Raw genomic sequence first — 22,102 nt, forward strand, 5'->3', positions numbered from 1 at the left:
TTTTCGCACATATGTGCTTGAAACATTGTGTGGTCATCTGTGGAATTATTACAAGCCTACCAGCACTACTGTCTGCTGTAATAGTATCTAATATACTATCACCTGCAACAGAGAAGTCCTGTGTCTCAAACCTCAGATAAGTCAGTCAGATCATTTGCTTTAGCCAACTCATCCATTGTATGGACGCTCTTCTTTGAAGATTTCATGTTTGTGACTGTTTTCATTGTTTACCACAGGCTCCTGGAGTTCAATGTTTCAAAGTCACTCTCCATTGTCTCCTTGTGTTGTTTCCTTGCATTCCTGAGTTTTAGTATAAGCTCCTCTTGCAGTAATTTCAGTTGCACTTGATCCTGGTTTTTAAAATTGTGTCTTTTACAGTTGATGCAGTCTATCACATCCTAAGTTATATATGGTTTATTATTTGGGTACACTGTTCTGCTTTTCAAGAGGCAGCAAGAGGGGTGACCCTACATTAACAGCATCCCCCGAGATGTAGCGCAGACAGAATCTGACATGAATATCTGCCTGTACACTGCAGGGAATACAGTCCCAAAGTAGCTCACATCCAGTCCACACAGTTTCAGCAGCCCAGGTCCATGTCTAGCAGGTGGTGTAGCTGGGTGACACTGGCTCAGACCAGTCTGCTGGTGAAGAATAAGAAGTGGTCCAGTTCTGTCTCCATTCTAGTATTGTAGCTGCTGGGTTGTTTAAGAGGGAACATACAGTGGAGCAGTGGTTAACATAGCTGTATTGCAGTACTGGAGTCCTGGGTTCAGTTCAAGACCTGGGGAGCTGTCTGTGTGGAGTTTGTATGTTCTCTCCATGTTCACACTGGTTTCCTCTGTCGACCCTCTGGTGGACTGACAACCAGTCCAGGCTCCTGTGTTGAGCCCATTGCTTGGTAGGATAGGCTCTGGCTCACTCATGACTCTGAATTAGAAACCGTGACATACTGGGCATCTCCTCCTCTCTCCAAACACACAGACAGCACCACTCCTCCAGCAGACTGAGGAGAAAATGAGGCAGTGGGGACAGGTCAACCCCACAGGTGTCCAGTAGAAAGAGGACCAGGGCGAGTTTGAGGTCTCCTGCTCGACTCAGCAGGACACAAGGCTGGGCCATGAGCAGATGATGACAACAGTTGAAAGTCCTCTAGTGATTTTCACAGTGCCCTTATGTCTTGCTCTCCCCCAGCCATGACCATGATGTCATCAGTGTACTCTGAGTCTGGGATAGTAAGATCAGGGCAGCCCGGGATGGACAGACTCTTGCTGACCCACTGCAGCTGATATAGAAGAGGCTCAATGGCAAAGTAGTGGAGTATCTCCAAAAGTGAGAGTATATCAGTGTATTTTCACAACCAATCTCCAGCAGTGATCTCTGGATATAAAAGGTACTGTAAGGCCACTAGCTTAACTAATTTCTTTGTTTTTTTTTTCTTTTGTCCTGTATATTTATGTCTGTTGAGAGGACACAGTAAGACATATAAGAAATCTAAGGATTCTACTGTATACTGTATACTTCTACTATATAATTACTTTTTTTAATTCCAGAGATATTATAAAATGTTTGAGAGGACACCATTCCAGGTAGAAACTGACTATTTGGCTGGAGGTCTTATTAGGCTAGACTAAACTGTATCTTTAAACACAAAAACTGAAATGAAAAAGAATTCTGAGTCCTGAAAAAGCATTTGATAGAGTAAACAGCCTTTTGCATTTGAAACTTGTAGGGAATTGGGTTTTCATAATGGTTTTACATGCAATGTAAAACCAACCAAATGCAGAGGAACAGGCATACAGCAACTTTTCAGAACAGGAATTAAACAAAGAAAATTCTGAAGCAATGTTATTGGAGAATCTACTGTATATCCCTGGAGATAAAAAATAAATTTAATTTACGATAAGATTGGGATAAGATAAAATGTAGGGCAAATGTAATACCCAGAAACCTAGAAATCATTAAAATGTAACTAAGAGGTGCTAGAAAATCAGGTTAAACAAAAACTTCAATTCTTGGAAAGGATAAACACAGCAAGAATGAAGGTACTTCCAGGTTTTCTGTTTTGTTCCAGACCTTCCTTATTCCCCTCAATGACGATTACAAAAACATTTGTCTATTTTATGTGGTTTAAAGTCAGGGTCGCATGCTATTTCTCTCAACCCCTAAAAATGACTAATCCTCTATTTAGTTTCTTTCATAATACAAATTCTTTTCTTTGGCATTACTAGATTTAAATTGCAAAATTTATTTATTTTCATAATGCTTTGAGTTATATTAGGTGTAAAACTATTTTAAGTGTGAGGAACAGTTCGTCACCATTTTGCTTGGGAGCTGTCACTCAGGTAGTTGAAGCTTTAAGGTGAGCTGCACATTAGTAAGACTGTAGATTTGGGAGTGTCTGAGTGGTGTAGGTTTTACCTGAGGTTTTCTTCCCTCCAAAATAAATCTAGATTAAAGTTTGCCCTGAAATATAACTTTATCTGACATTACAGGGATAAGTTTATACTGTCAGCTAGTTGACAAAGAAGGCAGTGTAACATTTGAAAAACATCAACATCACTCAATGAACAATTATCCAATTCAGGGTCACAGTTACCCAGAGCCTGTGCCAGGAAGCACTGGACACAAGGCAGGATTGAACCCTGGACAGGATGCCACTCTATCAAAGGGCACACACTCACACCAGTGCCAGCTTTCCCCAGAAGCCTATTAACCTGCCAGCATGTTTGTGGACTGTGGGAGAAAACTGGAACACCACAAAAACATGGGGAGAACATACAAACCCCACACAGAGAGCACCCCAGGTCTGGAATTGAACCCAGGGCCCCAGTGTGATATCTCCTGCACTGAGCTGATGGAAGCAGTAACCTGGAGACTGAATCCAGGCACAGGCTCTGCTGGAAGCAAGCAGGGGAGGCAAAAGTTAAACTAGAGACCTGGTCAAAAAGGCAGGGGTTGAGCTGAGAGGAACTGATTAAAGCACCAGGGAGAGTCTGAAGGAGAGTCATTTAACACGCAGGGTTCAAAGCACAGGGATCAGTCCAAGACGTGGTCAAACAGGCAACGTCAAAGCACAGAGAGAGGAGAAAATGCTGGGGAAAGCTGAGAAGAAATAAATGAGACTCCAAGATGAGAGATTAACAAATTGATAAATTTTGCATACTGAACTTTCTTCAAAAGCTACATCCTTTCAGATGTACAGTATGTACAATATCAGAAAACAGAGGAAGAATACTCGAGTTAAAAGTAAGATGCAAATGAGAAAAGGAGGTTGGCACTTACACAGCAATTGAAGAATCTGCATAAATCCACCAATTCACATTCATGGAGAGAATATGAGTAAAAAATTAATATTCAATATTGGAAGAAACATACTGTAAACTGCTGGAAGAATGGCTGGGAACACCTGGCATATCCTAAACATTTTTTTGGTATGAAAATAAACTGGGGAAATATTCTGAAAAACAAATATTAAAAAAATCCTTGTTAGGAGTTCTTTTTCTTCTGGCACAAACACCAGAGCTGCCTTCAGAGGCAGAAAGATACTTGTTTAGAACTGTCAGAACTGCAACCATGAAATAAATCACTAGAAACTGGTAAAAGCTGGACAGACCTTGTGTTCAAATGAAGAAGGACTCTATGAATGAAATCTCATGAAGAATAATACCACAGAATTCTAAACCGAAAACAATATATATATATATGTGGAGGATATGTGACGGAAGAGGAGGATCAAGAGGATTAACAAGGATGTCAGACAGGAGCAGGTGCTATGGCAGTGAAAGACCAGCTCCATCTCTGAACAGTAATCAGACACAGATGGATCCAAAACAGACACAAACTAACTGACAGCCAGGATAGTGCACAGGATTCTCCACTAGCAGATCACCAGCTCTGACAATAATTCAATTCAAGCTTCATGGTCCCATTGGTCCATGAAGAAGTCAGTGAAACAGTGTTACAGTACGATAAGGGAGAAGATAGTTACAATACATTGTTTGAAAGAGATATTGCAGTAGGGATGAAAGATTTCCTGTTTCTATTAGTATTACACTTGGGTACACAGACGCACCTCCCAGATGGGAGAATTGTAAACTCACAATGCAGAGGGTGAGAGACACAATCCACAGTACACAGTTTCTCTACCACTTTCTGTTTGAAGAGGATATTTAAGGTGATTTGATTTGCCACAATTATTTGCTTCTTAATTTGACTATTTTTTTCAGGCTATTACAATCAACGGTACTGATGTTACCAAACCAGCAAGTGAGACAGTATGTTAATACACTTTCAATCAAAGACTTGAAGAAAAGTGATAGCATTGTTCTATCTACCTTGAAATTGCTAAGCTTACTTAGAAAAGAGTCTCTGTTGAGTTTTTTTTTTATAAATGGTGTTGCAACATTTGTCCTAACTCCGTTTTTTTCTCTGGCCAGTCCTGTATACCTGTAGTCATTGACAATTTTGACAGTCTGACCATTAGTTAGTGTAGATTGGAGCAGTGTTGCATTTTTCTTAAAATCAATGACCAGCTCCTTTGTTTTTAAAACATTACCTGTAATGAGAACTCTTCACACCATTTAGTACGGTCCTTTAGAATGGGTCAATGATGGTTTTCTGGGTTCCTTAGTAAGCTGACCAGTGCTGTGTCCTTAATCTACATATAATGTCCTTAATGAAATGTACAAAAAGGACAGTAAGGGAGACAAAACAGAGCCCTGTCGTGATCCAGTGGAAGCACAGCGAATGTCTAATTAACCAGTTCCCCAGTTTGAACTGTTGAGTCCTATTTGTTAAGACGTTTAGGACCTACAGTAACTTATCAATATACTGTTTAGCGTGACGTTCTGAGAGTGTCTATGCAAGCTGCAATTGTTGTATTGTGTTAAAAGCAGAGAGAAAGTCAACAGATAATATCCTTACATATGACCTTGCTTGATCAAGTTGCTGATAGACCGGATTTAACAATGTGAGTATTCCATTGTCTGCCCCCTCCTTTCTCTATATGCAAACTGCAGGGGGTCTTTATGCTTTAAGATTCTTAAAGATTCTCTCCAGACTTTTCATGGGAAAGATGTAAGAGCAGCTGACCTGTAGCTGTTAAGCTCAGTTGACCTGGCAGTTTTTGGAAGACGAATAATGATTGATTTCTTTCACAGAGAAAAGATGATTTGTAGATTGAAGGACATTTGAAAATATGCAGCTGAGATGCAGAAATGCAGCTGAAAGGGAAATCTGAGGGAAGCAGGATGCAGACCATCAGCTGTTTTACTGAGGGAGATCTGTACAGGCATCCCCAGGCAGGGTGTGTATCCTACTGCACCCCAAACGAGTTCTCTGGGGAGTGTGAGGGAGTGCAGACAGCCGAGATCTGTGCACAGCCTGCACAGAGCTGTCACACTAATCAATGTGGACTAGTGGTATAGATGATCGGACCCTATGCGGTGCTAAAAGGAATCAGGTTAGACTTCCAAGAGACGAGAGACAAAGTTCAAGGTCGGGGTTAGGTTAGGTCAGGCTAGGTCAGGAATCCAGTGGTTAAAATGCGAGGTAACCAAATACAAGAGACACGAGACAGAGACGAGGTCAAGGTCGGAGGCAGTGCAGGGTTGGAATCCAGTAAACTGTATATGAAGAAAAGCGCACAAGAGAAAGCTATGACTATCTCAACAGTGAGCGAGGAGTGAATGGAGAGAACGGGTTTATATGGGAAAACAGGGAGTGCAGGGCTAATTGCTAATAGCAGGCGCAGGTGTGTACGCCCGGAGGTGCACGTGGGAGTGTGGTTCGTGACAGTACCCCCCCCACGGGCGGCTCCGGAGACCGTAGATTGATGGAACGACTTCATAAGGGATTTATCTAGGATGTCCTGCTCCGGAATCCAAGATCTGTCCTCCGGCCCGTATCCTTCCCAGTCCACAAGTTACTAGCGCTGCCCCGTGTGCCAACGAGAATCCAGAATCTTATTAACAGTAAAGGTGGGAGTCGATAAGTCGGGGTGGAGGCGGCTGAGGTTGAGATCTAGAGAGGGGGGAATGATGGTAAGGTTTAAGAAGAGAGACGTGGAAGGTAGGGTGTATCCGGAGGGAAGGGAGGAGAGCAAGTTGAAAAGAAACCGGGGTAATCCTGGAAACGACCCGGAAAGTGACGATAATACAGGGTCCCAATTTGGCAGAGGGTTGGCGTAAAGGGATATTCTTGGTGGAAAGCCAAACAAACTGTCCTCTACGGAGCCTGGGGAAGGGTCTTCGGTGCTTGTCAGCTGCCCTCTTATAGTTACATGAGGTTTTCAAAAGTGAGGACCGGACTGTTTTCCAGAGCTTCCTGAGAGAAGACACATATTGACGTACCAAGGGGACATCCGAATCGGGGCTGGTAATAGGCAGGAGAGAGGGTTGATATCCCAAGGAGCAGAGGAAGGGTGAGCTGCTGGTGGAGGAGGAGAAGAGGGAGTTATGAGCGTATTCTGCCCAAGGTAGCAGGGAGGTCCAGTTGTCCTGGGATGCGGAAACATAAGCACGCAGGGAAGTTAAAAGGTCCTGGTTCAGGCTCTCGGTCTGGCCAGTAGTTTCGGGGTGGTAGCCGGTGGTAAGGGAGATGGAGGTGCCTAGAGCTTTCCAGAAGGTTTTCCAAAAATGGGATGTAAACTGGGGACCTCTGTCAGAGACAATATCAGACAGTAAGTCGTGGAGTCTAAAGACCTGGAGGATGAAGACGTCAGCTTTTTCCTGGGCAGTGGGTAACGAGGTAAGGGGGATAAAGTGGGCGGTTTTGGAGAATCTATCCGTAATGACCATAATTAAAGACTTGCCTTGACTTAACGGAAGGTCAGTGAGGAAGTCCACGGCGATATGAGACCAGGTACGCCTGGGAATGGGGAGGGGTTGAAGGAGACCAGTTTTCTTGAGACGAGGAGTCTTGATCCTGGCACAAGTCGGGCAAGCCTTAACATAGTCGGTAATGTCAGTTTTGAGAGAGGGCCACCAGAAGTGAGCGGAGATGAGCTCTCAGCTGTGGCGAACTCCAGGGTGTCTGGCCAAGAGAGAGTCATGAACCCAGCAGAGGATGTTGGCGCAAACATAGTCAGGAACGAAAAGTTTATCTGTGGGGCACTGGGGGGGTACGGGCTGGTCCTCAATGTCACAGCAGATGGCGGCAATAAACGTATGAGGGGGAATAATGGGTTCAGGAGGTCTTTCAGCATTAGGAGGGTCATGCAGGCGGGAAAGGGCGTCAGCCTTGACATTCTTGGAGCCAGGGTTGTAGGAGATAAAGAAGTTAAATCAGGTGAAGAATAAGGACCACCGGGCTTGACGGGGATTAAGCCTCTTTGCTGACTGAGGGTAGGACAGATTCTTGTGATCGGTGAGAACGGCGAAGGGATGCAGGGCACCCTCCAGCCAGTGTCTCCACTCTTCGAGAGCGAGCTTGATGGCAAGTAGTTCCCTGTCACCCACATCGTAATTCAACTCGGCAGGGGATAGTCTTCGAGATAGAAAGGCACAGGTGTGAAGGATACCCTTGTCTCCATGACGTTGGGATAGAATGGTGCCAACTCCATGAGCAGAGGCATCGACTTCCCCAGGTGGGGGAGGAGGGGGGCAGAGGTGAAAAGGTGTTTTAAGTGGAGAAAGGCGCGGTCGGCTTCGGGGGACCACTTGCCTTGCCTGGGACCCTTGCGGGTCAAGAAGGTAATGGGGGCTGCAACAGAACTGAAGTCCCTGATAAAGCGGCGGTAAAAATTGGCAAACCCCAGAAAGCGCTGAATTTTCTTCAAGTTCTTGGGGGTGGGCCAGTCCTTAATGGCTTCCGTCTTGGCTGGGTCCATCTCAACACCCCCAATTTCAAGTGGGGAAATGATGTAGCCTAAGAATTGCACCTTGGATATGTGAAAAAAAAAACTAAACAGTAAACAACAATGAAAAAACAACAAACAACAAGCAGTAAACAGTTAATGAAGAAAAGCGCACAAGAGAAAGCTATGACTATCTCAACAGTGAGCGAGGAGTGAATGGAGAGAACGGGTTTATATGGGAAAACAGGGAGTACAGGGCTAATTGCTAATAGCGGCGCAGGTTTGTACACCGGGAGGTGCACGCGGGAGTGTGGATCGTGATAAGAGCTTTCCCCTCAGCTGTGTCCAGAGACCATTCCTCTAAGGTATGAGACTCTATTACCAAAGAGCAGGGACATGAGCAGGCTAGGCTAGAGAGAAGGCACTATAGAGGGATGACCCTACATTTATAGCATCACCTGAGAGGCAGTGCAGATGAAATCTGACATGGACATCTGCAGGTGGTGTAGCTAGATGACACCGGCTCAGAGCAGTCTGTTTGTGAAGAATGAAAAATGGCCCCGTTCTGTCTTCCATTTGAGGAGTATGGATATGGTTGGTTCAGGCAGTGGCTCAGTGGTGAACATTGCTGTATCGCAGTGCTGGGACCCTGGGTTCAGGAAGTTCACCGGAAGTGCTATTTGTGTGGAGTTTGCATGTTCTCTTGGTTCACACAGGTTTCCTCTGTCTGTGTTGTGATGATCTGACATCCTCTCCAAGGCCCTGCATTGTGCCCATTGCTTGTCAGGTCTGGCTCCAGCTCTCCCATGAGAGTTAATTAGAAACAGTGGAGTCCAGGACTGACAAAGCAGCTCCTCATCTCCACATACACAGACAGCCCCACTCCTCTAGCAGACGGAGGAGGAAAGGAAGCAGTGGGGACAGGACAACCCCACAGGTGTCCAGTAGAAAGAGGACCAGGGTGAGTTTAAGGGTCTCCTGCTGGATTCAGCAGGACACAAGGCTGGGCCATAAGCAGTTGATGAAAACTGTTGAAAGTCATAGGGTTTATCACAGAGCCCTGAATTCCTGCTTTCCCCCAGCCATGTTATAAGGTCATGAACTTTACTCATATTCTTTGTCTTAGTCTCTCAATCAAAGCCTGGGTGAAAAATTTACCATGTGATTGCTTCCACCTTGTCCAATTTAGGAAACTAAACTTTAGTACAAGACAGCAGCCAAGAGAGAGCAAGTCCATACAAACCAGAATTCTGCCTGAGACTTTGTCTGCCAAAGGGGAAATCTTGTGATTCACAAACTAGCTGTGCGTTTCACTTAAATTCAGTTAACATTGATACAGTTGGACTTCATTGTCGACAGAGTATATAATATTCTGATGTATAGTCTGATATTCTATGCAATAATCTACAATAGGCAGTAAGAGCATTATATCCTGGGACAGTCTGAGTTCTCTCACTTGCAGCAGGACTCGAGTCCGGCTCTGTGTTCAGATTGTTTGAATTCTCCGAGGAGCAACTTCAGCACCAAGATCAGCAACGCTCTTTCTGTGATGAGAGCAAGCTTCACCCCTTACCTTTTATGGCCAGTATGGCCAGTTGACACAGACATCCAGAGACAATTTCTGTCTGGAAAGATATCCCCTCAAACATTTTGCAATATCTCTGGACATGTAGACACTAGAGCCCTACTTTAGAGCTTAAATTGAAGCTACCTTCTTGAGCATTATGCGGACAAAATCATATTTCTTTATTGTCTTTTTGTCTTCATGTCTTCATGTTTCTTTATTGACTGTTTCCACTCACCAGACAGAAATATCCAGAAAAAAAAACATAAAGCAATAAATAGATTTTTTTCAGATCAATATTTTAAGTTCTGGACCTTAACAAGTCTGAAAATGCTTATAGACCTTTCCCTACAGTATGTGTCTTCTAGCCTGAATAAAAAATAAAAATAAACATTTGAGACAAATGGAACAAATCTAAAAAATTCTACATATTTTATTGTAAACACCTGGAATGGTATTACTAAGTGTGTGGGCCACTGAAACTCCGGCATCTGAGTGCCTTACTAAAAAGAGTTTTACAGACAGTGGAAATTTTCCATTTCTGTTAAAACTATTATAACATAAAATGAAAAATGTGTGTTTTATCATCCATTCATTTAGCAGTATTCACAAGGAAATGTGCACTTTCCCTCACAAATCTGATGAGCCAAAGTTGAACAGTTTCCTTTTACCTGATTCAATTGGTTTTAGAAAACATATCTTCTGGACACTCGGTTAAAAACAAATTTCTTAGCTGAAAATTACATTTAACCCTAACCCTAAACCAACTCTGGTGAACTTGTCCATATTTATGCTACTCAGACCTGACTACTGTTTCTGAATAGCAGTGCCATCAATTCAGATCACCATATGCCTTATAATAATTTTTATGTTTTTCTATAACTTGCTATATGTTTAGATTAATGTATAATGTATATTATTTTAATATATTTATTTTAGTCTAGGGTGAAACAATTGTCTTTTCTGATGTTTTCAGAACCTTTTCTCGTTCCCCATTTTCAGTGTTTACAGTTTGTGGTTTAACCAGGAGGAGGGGCTGGCCTGTTGTATATAAATGGGGGAGTGGTGGTGAGAAAGTGGAGTCAGTCTTGCTGAGAGGCTCAAGGGAAGCACTGGCTTAGTGAATTATTAAAAGGCTTTAAAGCTGTTTTAAAATGAATTACATGAAGCAAATTAAAATTTCAAGATAGACTATCAACTCTCATAGTTGATATATTTCTATTCTGATGTTATTAGCTCTGATTTATTATTAGGGTCAATAATTCTGGTCTACGTGATTGAGAGGATGGGAGCATGATGGAGCAGGGGTGAGCACTGTTGCCTTGCAACGCTGGGGCCCTTAGTTTAATTCCTGGAGTGCTATGTGCATGGAGTCTGCATGCTCCCGTAGATGTCCTCCAGGTGTTTCGGTTCCCTCCCACAGTCAAAAGATATACTAGTGGGTTAATTAATTTTTGGGGAAATGTGCTCTTTTCTCAGAGCATTTGTGTCTGTGTGTCCTGTGATGGACTGGGGTTCCAAAAAGTGTTCTGACCAGTATATGCTGCCTTGTACCCATTGCTGGCTCGGTAAGGCTCTGTTTCTCCTTAGACCCTGTATTACAGCGGTTCCCAATCCTGGTGTGGAACTACCACAGCTACAGCTCTATCAAAGTCAAAGGCTGGGCTTGTACATCATCAATGGAAGGACCAAATGGGACTTTTTAGAAAGGTTTGGTTACAGCTCAGCTCTGGGCAGCAGTGTGGTCAACTATGGTCACCTGGACCCCTCTGCTATAAGCACCTTCACTGTCTGACCACAACTCCTCTTTCTGACCACAGTGACATCATACTATACTTCAAGAGAGCACACCTGCACAAAGACACACTGACACAGCCCAGCAAGCCATATGACTTCAAAGACCACTATAACATTATATGCCAAATGTATTCATATAGTCTGTGCCTGGTTCACGATATAACATTGGTGACATTCAAGCTCTGCCTCTCCAGCCCCTCCTCCACACCAACCACCTGAACTGGTTGATGCCTCCCCATGGGTATCCAATCTGGTAGTGGCCAGGAGGAAGACAGGAGGCCTGTGAATCTGTGTGGACCTGAACGCAGTGAACAAAGCTGTTATACCAGACAGGTACCCAATCCCCACAGTGGGGAGCTCACCACACAATTCTCCAGCTTCTTTGTTTTCACAAAATTCACTTCAGGTTACTCTACACCCTTACTTACTTAAATAGGACCTACCTGACAAAGTGAAGTAGATCAAATGATCCTCAAAAGCTAGACATCATGCTGCAATCCAAAGAAATTCAGGAACAAATGAGAAACAGAGTAATTGAGATTTATCAGTCTGGAAAAGGTTATAAAGCCATTTCTAAAGCTTTGGGACTCCAGCGAACCACAGTGAGAGCCATTATCCACAAATGGCATCCAACATCCAACATCCAAAGAACTGCAGGCCTCAGTTAAGGTCAGCGTTCATGACTCCACCATAAGAAAGAGACTGGGCAAAAATGGCCTGCATGGCAGAGTTCCAAGACGAAAACCACTGCTGAGCAAAAAGAACATAAAGGCTCGTCTCAGTTTTTCCAGAAAACATCTTGATGATCCCCAAGACTTTTGGGAAAATACTCTGTGGACTGACGAGACAAAAGTTGAACTTTTTGGAAGGTGTGCGTCCCATTACATCTGGCGTAAAAGTAACACAGCATTTCAGAAAAGGAACATCATACTGACAGTAAAATATGGTGGTGGTAGTGTGATGGGGTCTGGGGCTGTTTTGCTGCTTCAGTCCACCTCTGAATGGCTTAAGAAAAACAAAATGAAGACTTTGGAGTGGCCTAGTCAAAGTCCTGACCTGAATCCGATTGAGATGTTGTGGCATGACCTTAAAAAAGCGGTTAAAGCTCGAAAACCCTCCAATTAGGCTGAATTACAACAATTCTGCAAAGATGAGTGGGCCAAAATTCCTCCACAGCGCTGTAAAAGACTCATTGCCAGTTATCACAAATGTTTGATTACAGTTGTTGCTGCTAAGGGTGGCCCAACCAGTTATTAGGTTTAGGGGGCAATCACTTTTTCACACAGGGCCATGTAGGTTTGGATTTTTTTCCCCCCTTAATAATAAAAACCTTCATTTAAAAACTGCATTTTGTGTTTACTTGTGTTATCTTTGTCTAATATTTCAATTTGTTTGATAATCTGAAACATGTCAGTGTGAAAAACATGCAAAAAAAAGAAATCAGGAAGGGGGCAAACACTTTTTCACACCACTGTAGCTTCCACCTCAGCTGTTTCCAGAAGATAATTCCTTACACTTATATAGCGCTTTTTATATAGCAATGGCAGCCATAGTGCACAAGCACACTCCCCACACTGCAGCTCTCAGTGGGGAGGAGAGCAGAGTGATGAACCCAGTTCAGAGATTGGGGTTATTAGGAGGCCATGATGGGTAAAGGCCAATGGGAAATTTGGCCAGGACATTGGGGTTACACCCCTACTCTTTTTGATAAACACCCTGGGATTGTTTATGACCACAGAGAGTCAGGACCTTGGTTTAACCTCTCATCTGAAGTAGAGTGCCTTTTTACAGTATAGTGTCCCCATCTCTATCTGTAACTATTGAAGAGATCACGGACTTTCTGGATTCCCTCTTTGCCCTATAGGCCATAACCGCCGACAATGGGCTGCAGTCTGTGTCCGCTGAGTTTGAGTTTTGGTTGAGCTATACCAAAATATCATGCCACTCAGCTTGCTCCTATGTTTACAGGTATTTTCAATTGATCCCTTAAACAGGCTAAGGTACCACACTGCTTTAAGATGATTTCTAATACCAGTACCTAAGAAATTCACTGTGAGCTGCCTCAATAACTACAGATCAGTATTCTTGATGTCTATTATTATGAAAGTTTTGGAATGACTTATAGCCAACTTCCTGTCTAAATTGTACGTGGACCCCAGGCTAGTTAGCCTATAGAGCAAACAGGTCAGTGGAGGATGCAGTCTCCCTGGGGCTCCATGACATATTTCAACATCTAGAAGCAGCCAGGTCCTCTCTATTGACTGCAGTTCTGCTTTTAACACGATCACCCCTTTCAAGCTTTTAAATAAGCTAGCAGATATGGGTATTGATCAGACTCTATGCTATTGACTACTGGATTTCCTTTCTGATAGGAAGCAGCTGGTGAAGCTGAAGGTACCATTTTTAAGCCTCTCATTTTGAGCACAGGAACTCCTCAGGGTTGTGTCTGATCACATATGCTTTACTATCTGAACACAAATGACTATTTCACATTAAGGTTCAGTCAAAAAGCTGATGTCAATGCTTTCACAGGCCTCATCACAAACAATGGTGAGTCAGTATAATTAAATTAAATAGCTCAATGAGTTGAACAGTGCAGCCTCGATCTCGAACTACTGTAAATACTGTAAATTTAGCAAAGCAAACTCTCACCACTACTCATCAATGGTCAGGCTGTAAAGGTGGTGGACAAATTTAAGTTCCTGGGCACCATCATCTCCAACACTCTAAAATGGGAGGTCAACACACCCATTATGGTCAAGAAAGCTCACCACAGGCTCGTCTTCCTGAGACAGTTAAAGACGTGATGGAGTGTCACAGGAAGCATTAAACCTCTTTTACAGAGATCTGTCATCAAGAGTGTTTTGGCCTTCTGCATCACTATGCGGTACGGCAACACTTCTGCCCAGGACAAGAAGCAGGTAGAAAGAGTAGTGTATATCACTTTCAAAACTACAGGATGTCACCTTCCTTCTGTGGACTCACTTTGAAATGCAAAGCGCTGAAGATCCTTGCTGACCCTTCCCACACTGCCCAACCTCTATCTACTACCTCCCCTCTGACAAGTAGATTAGGTCTATTAAGACAAGGATTACTAGGTCTATAACAGCACCTATTTGGAGGCTGTGAGATGCATATATTCTGCATTTCAACTCTGATATTTTTGCATGGCTCTATTAGGCCCCACTGTTACTTATCTCACTGTTATTATTGTATTACTGGTGTGAGTTTAGGATGTTTTGTGAATATGTTGAATGGATGCATTCCGTTATTGAATTTGTTGTATATTTGTATTGCATTCTTTAATTGTATGAGCTCACTGAATCAATTTCCATTGAACTTAAACCCTTCCATACACTGCTCCACCACATGGCCACACAGCTCGCCATAGAGCTCACCAGCCACCTTCATGCTTGGACACAAACTTCTACTTTCCCAGGACAGAATCCAGGCATATCCAGCTCAGACATCTATGGAGTTCCCCATGCAGGTCACAGAGTAACTGGGTCCAGCTACCTTTCGCCTCTCTGACACAAGGTGGCATCACCTAGATGATCTGGGACTAGTGTTTGTGCTCCTTCCATTTCCAATGTCTAGTTTCTTATTTTTACAGGGAATGGGTTACATCACTCAGCCCCCCCCCCCCCCCTACAAAGTGTACAACTGGACCGATCTCATTCGTTACTGCTCCATTTGTGACTGTGTCATTTAAGGTAGCTCAATTGAAAGGGTTCAGTTCCTGGTGTGCCATTTACATGTTTTCCCCGTGTTAACATGGGTTTCCCCTCGGTGTTCCCATCTCCTTCAACAGTTCAAAGACATACTGGTAGTTTAATTGGCTTCTGGGAAAATGAGTCCTGGTGAGAATGTGTGCATGTCTGTATCTGTGTGTGCTCTGCAGCGGACTGGCATCTCGTCCAGGTTGTTCCTGCTTTGTGCCAGTTGCTTGCCAGGATAAGCTCCAGCTCCCCACAACCCTGTACTAGATAAAGCAGTTAGAAAATGATTGAACTGGCAGATGCATCATTTTACAAATGTTCCAATTCAAATACTATACAGAAGTCACTCTTCAAATGTTCTTTAATTAACAAAAATATTTTCAAGTATCAGTGGTCTATATATATGATGTGGTAGTCTTTCCAGTGCTATTTAATGTAGTACATAAAGTGATCATACAAAAATATATAATCCAATTTCCTGGTACAATTCCACATTTATGTATTTGCTTTGCATACTACAGAAAGTACAACAATGGTCTTTTAACGGGGGAAGTTGATCATTGTAACTTTTTTAAATACATAAATCAAAAGACGAGTTGAAGCATTTAGATGTTTTTTGAATTTCCTATTTAAAAAGGACACAATGAAAAACTGATTACTTCTTCGGTTTAAAGAAATACTGGCACTGACAGCTACAAAGTATTATGACATGACAGTTAAAGCAATTTTTTTAGAAAATGCAATTGTTAACATTTGCTTTTTAGGCTGAAATGACAACTCTTGCGGTTATAGTATGATATTGGAGATTATTTAAATTTACTGTTCACATAGACACAAAGAAAATACTGGTATTCAAATGCAAAATATCTGTCAAAGGCCAGACAGACAGAAAATTAAAAACATTGTTATACTCTCAATCAGTAATTCAGTGCCTGAACTGCCCAGAATGTGTTGCTACCACTCAAGATTGTCATACATAGTAATATAATTACCCAAAATTAAGGCACTATGTCTTGGGGATAAAAGCAGCTAGAAAGCTACTTTCAATGGCACAAACACAGCACTAATCAATAAGACCTGTTCGGTTCCTTGCAGCATTTTAGGGGATCTGAGTGACATCACACCCATGAAAAAGGTGCTATATCTTGAAAACGAAAACATCACATACACTACATTTAGTGGCACAAAACAGCACTAACAGAGCATTAACAAACGTGGTGGGTTTCATCGTTTGTTTCATTTGGGGGGGGCAACTTTCACAGAGCTGTATCATTCTCATCATATGTACAAATGGTGACACAATAGAGTGAAACTTGGCAGCCATCTGCAAAAGGCTTAAGAGATTGTGAATGTAATGTGAATATTTAACAGACTGATATATAAAATAAATAAAAATAATATTTAATGTGTACTCTGTTGACATTATTAGAGAATGAGTTAAAGATTTTCATTATAAAAATATATTAGACACAATGGCTTAAAAAAAACATTGTATTTCACTGACTAACATTTCTATGACTAACAGCAGTGGACTGCACCTTTCTCATGCTTCCTCTCCTGCTCTACCACATTTTTCCCGCAGGAAAAGCAAATTACCTACAGTATGAAGTATGGAAGCAAACTGATAGATCTTAAGAGTTTCAAAACGGACTGAACTGCAGTAGGGACACTCCACTCAAAGCACTTACAGATAATGGAGACTCTCCTCCACCAGGACCAGTGTGTAGCAACATAATGCAAAGGCAGCCAAAGTGACAGTATGCTCTCCACACATCAGCTATCAGTGGGAAGGAGAACATAGTGATGAAGCCAGTTCACACATGAATTCCAAGAGTTATTGTAGTTACTTAACGAAATACAATTTGATCTTGTTGTATGAAACCTGAAAGTACAGACTTTTGTCAATTTACTAAAGCTATTTGGTTGAGTAGTCTCGAAATAGACTCCTGATGCTCATTAAACATTGCTGGGCACACCCTTCCCCAAATCGCATGTGAGTATGAAATAGGTTAATAACTTCTGTATTAAAAGATTTCAAATTTGTTGGTTAAAGATTGTTTAAGTTTAAGCATGCTCATGTTACTACACTGAAAAGAACTGCTATTCAGTTTAAACTGTCCACGCATATTACAGCATGACCTGTCTCACTGAAATTCTCATGATATCAAATCCTCTTTTTTCATGTTTTGCCTGTCGCACCCCTCCTCCACTTTCCCACATTTCTCAACCTGCAGGGGTCCCAGCATCCTCATAATCAAAGTGGAGAAGAAGGGGAACAAGAGAGATTGTAGCACAACATTAAAACAGTTTGTAATTTTTGTCTTATTAATTCCTCTCTCTTATATTAGATATCACTTATTTAAAAATATATTATGTGTAGTGGCTTTAATAATTAATATTAAAAACAAATAGGCATTTAAAAACCTCAATTGTGATTTCTGTTTAAGGGCATCTTTAAATTCTCTGACTCTCTCTCTGAACATCTGGTAGAACTAGTTTTCACTCACATTATTCACATTTTGCTAACTAACTTACATTATTCATTTATTAGTATAATATTTTAATGTTTAACTGTGATATATAAAAATAATAAGTCAATATAGTACACCTTATTGTATTTTACTATCAAAGAAAGAGTCTATTAACTAAAAGCACTGATGTATTGGGCATGACCTGATCCGTGGAGCTTCTGGTTCACAGGTGACAATTCTACCACTCAACCAAAACATCACTCAGTTCACAAGCCTTTCAATTCCATTACAACAATAACCACAGCAAAATGTATTTAAAACAAGCACGTCAAAATATTTCCAAAATAACCACAAGTCACAGAGTTAAACAATTCCATGCCTTTGCACATGAGGAACGTAGAATACGCTACCACTACCATCTATATAAATATATTTAAAATAATAAATTAATATTGTCAAAAACATTAAGAAACTTGTTATTTTCAGCTACCAAAATTTCCCTTTTATTACATGAATACATATTTATATTCTACATTAGGTGCATTTAACAACAGATTGAATAAAGCTAATGTTTTCACTAATGTCTAACACATTATAAGTGCTATCAATATTCTTTGTCCAGTGACGTTTCTGTGGGCAGTGTACCGCAGTGTGGTATAGTGGCTGCTTCTGTACAGTCCTTGCCTGCTTCAGCCTGTAGCAAGTCTGACTTGTGCAATTCCCACAAACATAAATTGGTCAGACATAAGAAGAAGTTTTTGGAAGGAATGCAATTCCTACCTTCACTTGTCATTTATTCTTAAATAATTTTACTGGATGATTTAAGCCTTCAACATTCCAGCTCACAAAGTTGACTGTATTAATTTGATTAATTGCAATTCAGTATAAGGTATAATATAAAATACACTAGCCAGTGAAGGAGAGTGACATAATGTAATGAACAATATCCACATAACTAAAAAACTAGACAATAAAGTAAACTGAAAAAATCAGCACCGATTCCCTCACTTCATACAGGTGAAAGCACATGATGACAGGGCGAGGCCCTGGACTGTGCACATGAGAGCGGGGGGCTCAAGTAGATCTTTCCCCAGAAGCTCCAAAAAAAAGAGAAAAAACTCAGAGAAGGAATAGTAACATGAGACCCCCTGATTGATTCAGACAAGTCCACGATCCGTAGCCTATGTCTTCTATTACAGTTCTGTAGCTCTGTCACCTTAGCCTTGACAGCTGTTGAATCTGAGCTGCTTCAGCGCTGAGACACTAACCGCCATGTCTCTGACTGTGAGCTCCAGGTTGCAAGCCAATTGAGTGGAGTCAGGCTTGTGGTGAGCTGTTGGGCCGACACCTGCAGCTGGAGTGTCTGAAGTTCGAATTGTGGGCTTTTCACTTGGCAAACTGCCAGTAGCTTTATATTTTCGTTTTACACTGTAGAATCAATAATAACTAATTTAAAAAAAGTTAAAGTAGTTCATTATGGGATTTAATGTTGAAAAATAAAAAGTGTGCTAGAGCACGAGATTAATATATTTGTTTACTGAGTACCAGCCAGTAGACCTCACAGGGACAGTTTGGCCCTTGTACTGTATGTGAAGGAAATCTGAGGTACTTACCAAAGGGTTTTTGTTTTCTTTACCACAGGTAGCAATCTCCGTACACACTCCTCTGATGTAGCATATTCTCTCATGTTGAAGACATCAATCTCTTTCTCAGACAGCAGTGAGAAATAGGCGAGTGCTGAACACTGGGAAGGTGAGAGGCTTTGTCCTGAATGTTTTACTTTATCCAGAGTCACATTGAACTCGTTCATTAAAGACTTGTCCTTCAGTTCACTCAGGCAGTGGAAAAGGTTCATGCATCTTTCAGGAGAGGAAGTTTCTCTAATGAGTTCCTTGATGAATCCTGCTGTTTTCTGGATGTCACTGGAATGATCTTGTGTGTGTGACAGGAATCCCCTCAAAAGCTCCTGGTTGTTCTTCATTAACATCCCCAAAAGGAATCGGACAAACAGATCAAGATGACCAGTCTTGCTCTGGATGGCTCTTCCAAGTGCAACTTTATTCAAGTGGAACAGTGTGGAAGCTGGTGGGTTTTGTTCCTCCAGTGGGTTAATATTTTTGTTTTTATGGGAACCTAAAACATAGAGAGCTGCAAAATACTCCTGGACAGTCAGGTGTACAAAACAGTACACCTTTTCCAGAAATAAGACTGAATCTTGTTTAAATATTTCCATCCAAACCCCTGAGTAAAGGGAAGAGCTGTTGAGATCAATGCCATATTTTTTCAGATCTTTTTCATAAAACACTATGATGTTTTTCTCCAGACTTTCAAATGCCAGCTTTCCCAGCTTCAGAATTACTTTTTGATTTGTTTTGAGGACAGTTTCTTTCTTTTCCTTCTGTTTCTTTGCTGTCAGTAAGGCAAGCAGGAAGTTTGTATAGAAATCTGTCAGTGTTGTTGGACTCTCCCCACTGTTCTCTTCCAATGTGTGCTCCAGAACAGTAACTACAATCCAGCAGAAAACAGGAACATAGCACAAAATGTAAAGACTCCTCAGTGTCTTTATATGTGAAATAATTCTGTCTGCCAGAGCTCTGTTCTTACACTTCTTTCTGATGTACTCTTCCTTCTGCTGGTCTTCAAACCCCTGGACCTCTGTCACCCTGTCGATGAGCTCTGGAGGGATCAGACCTGCTGCAGCTGGTCTGGAAGTGATCCAGATGGAAGAATTAACAGGAAAGTTCCTCTTGATGAGGTTTGTTAACAACACGTCCACTGATGTCGGGTTTTTCACATCAGACCAGATCTCATTTTCTTCAAATTTCAAAGGATGTCTGCTTTCATCAAGACCATCAAAGATGAACAGAGCTTTGTGGCAATCTAAAACTTTAGAGGAATTTATCTCTGGATAGAAACGCTGGACCAGTTCCTGTAAACTCTTTTCTGATTTGATCAAGTTTAATTCACGGAATGGAAGAAAAAATATAAAGTCAAAGTCCTGGTTGTCTTTTCCAGTAGCCCAGTCAAGAATGAATTTCTGCACAGAGAATGTTTTCCCGATGCCAGCGACTCCCTTCATCAGTACAGTCCTGATGGGTCTGGTCTGTTCTGGCAGTGGCTTGAAAATATCGCTGCACTTGATGGAGTGGATCTCTGTTTTTTTGCTTTTGGAGACAGTTTCTATCTGTCTGACCTCATGTCCATGATTCACCTCAACACATATGCCCTCAGTTATCCACACATGTGTAAAGATGTCATCGAGTAGGGTCTGCTCTCCTGGCTTAGCAATTCCCTCAGACACAACTTCAAACTTCCTCATCAGAGCTTCCTTGTGTTTGTTTTTCAGTGTCTGCAGCCACCCTAAAACATGATAGTAAAGGGACAGTCAGACTGCAAGAGAAATCCTGACAGTGTAATATGTCTGTAGAATTAGTGTCCAAGAAGGACACACATCACACCTGTTTTAAGCAGGTTGATGTATATAAATAAGTAAAACACAAAACAGCCATAAGTTAAAAAATATTGTATTTAAAGTGAAAAATTAAAATTAAACAGCAAAAGAAAGCCTAAGCTCCCCTTAGAGCTACTTACTAGACCTCTTCCCAAGTCCCTCACTATCAACAGCTAAGCTGCATACCGGCTATAAAACAAAAGCCTACACACAGTTCACACTTTTTTATAGAGGCCTCTGCCTCTTGGATTTTTATAAGTTCATAGTTTGGTTTGCTGTGTTTTTTGCTAAACAGAATTTGTTATTCCCTTCCCTTTATCTGTTTGCTTGCTGGTTTAAGTAATGTAGAGTCTTACAGTTAGAGAATGAGTGAGACTGGCTTTCTTTCTGATTTCCTTCTGTACATTCTTTAAATGTTATATTGAACAGAAACCCATTATCTGACTTAGTAAAGCCAGTGACCAGCCCTGGGCTCTATCTTACACCAGTTTCCAGCGTTTTACTGAGCTGAGACTCTCATCAGTGACCTATCCAGCAGAGCGTCATGATCAACCTCCATTCTTGAAGGTTGAAGGTGTTCAGAGCCCATTCCCAGGTGATCACAGGAGCTCTACTCTGTGTGGTTTAGTGAAATAACACTGGATTAAACAGCACTTGGAAGAAAGAAAAATTCACACTGAAAATGTAAAATATTTGACCAACCTGTATCATGTGTTTGAGAACCTGGAACCTGTTGGCATTCTGGTGAAGAAGCTGTAACAATACAAAGACAGTTTTCTCTCCCTGTTCTGTTAAAGTAATAGTGACTGGTTGTTCACTCTTGACTATGACTGCTTTTGATCAAACCCATTCATATTCATGTTATCTAGAGCTCACTTACTCTTACATCACACTATGTGTTTCTCTTAATTGAATAGGTCTAATCATTGTGATATGTGAGTATATAAATTATATAGTTGTGCCACCTTGTATAAGGTCTATGTATAATGATAGTAAGTTGTTTCAAAATAAAAAGTAAATATTTACACAAGAATAGTTGTTAGACATTGTAGTATATTCAGTAAAATGCACAATTAATCACTATATACACTACATATTATATACAAGTAACATATAAATAATTATATATTTAAGTATAATAAGATCTAAATAAGCAAAACAAACACAAACAGCTATAAGGTAAAAAATATTGTATTTAAAGTGAAAAGAAAGAAATATTCAAAAGCAAACAAAAGCCTAAGCTCCTCTTAGAGCTACTTACTAGACCTCTTCCCAAGTCCCTCATTATCAACAGCTAAGCTG

At 41.4% G+C, this 22,102-nt stretch overlaps 1 protein-coding gene across 2 annotated transcripts in view; it reads right to left on the bottom strand.

Moving 5' to 3' along the window:
• The window catches only part of LOC148646821 (NLR family CARD domain-containing protein 3-like), a 231,538-nt gene that overhangs the window by 174,737 nt on the left and 34,699 nt on the right, over nt 1-22,102 (bottom strand). For both annotated transcript variants that reach the window (XM_088608953.1, XM_088608954.1), the window contains 2 exons: nt 21,503-21,553; nt 18,963-20,709 (listed from right to left, as the gene is read on the bottom strand). In XM_088608953.1, the coding sequence (XP_088465079.1) occupies nt 18,963-20,709; nt 21,503-21,553 (1,798 nt within the window). The remainder of the gene's footprint in view (nt 1-18,962; nt 20,710-21,502; nt 21,554-22,102) is intronic.

The sequence above is a fragment of the Lepisosteus platostomus genome, chromosome 16 (genome assembly GCF_059453375.1).
Source record: "Lepisosteus platostomus isolate fLepPlt1 chromosome 16, fLepPlt1.hap1, whole genome shotgun sequence".
Taxonomy (NCBI): Eukaryota; Metazoa; Chordata; class Actinopteri; order Semionotiformes; family Lepisosteidae; genus Lepisosteus; species Lepisosteus platostomus.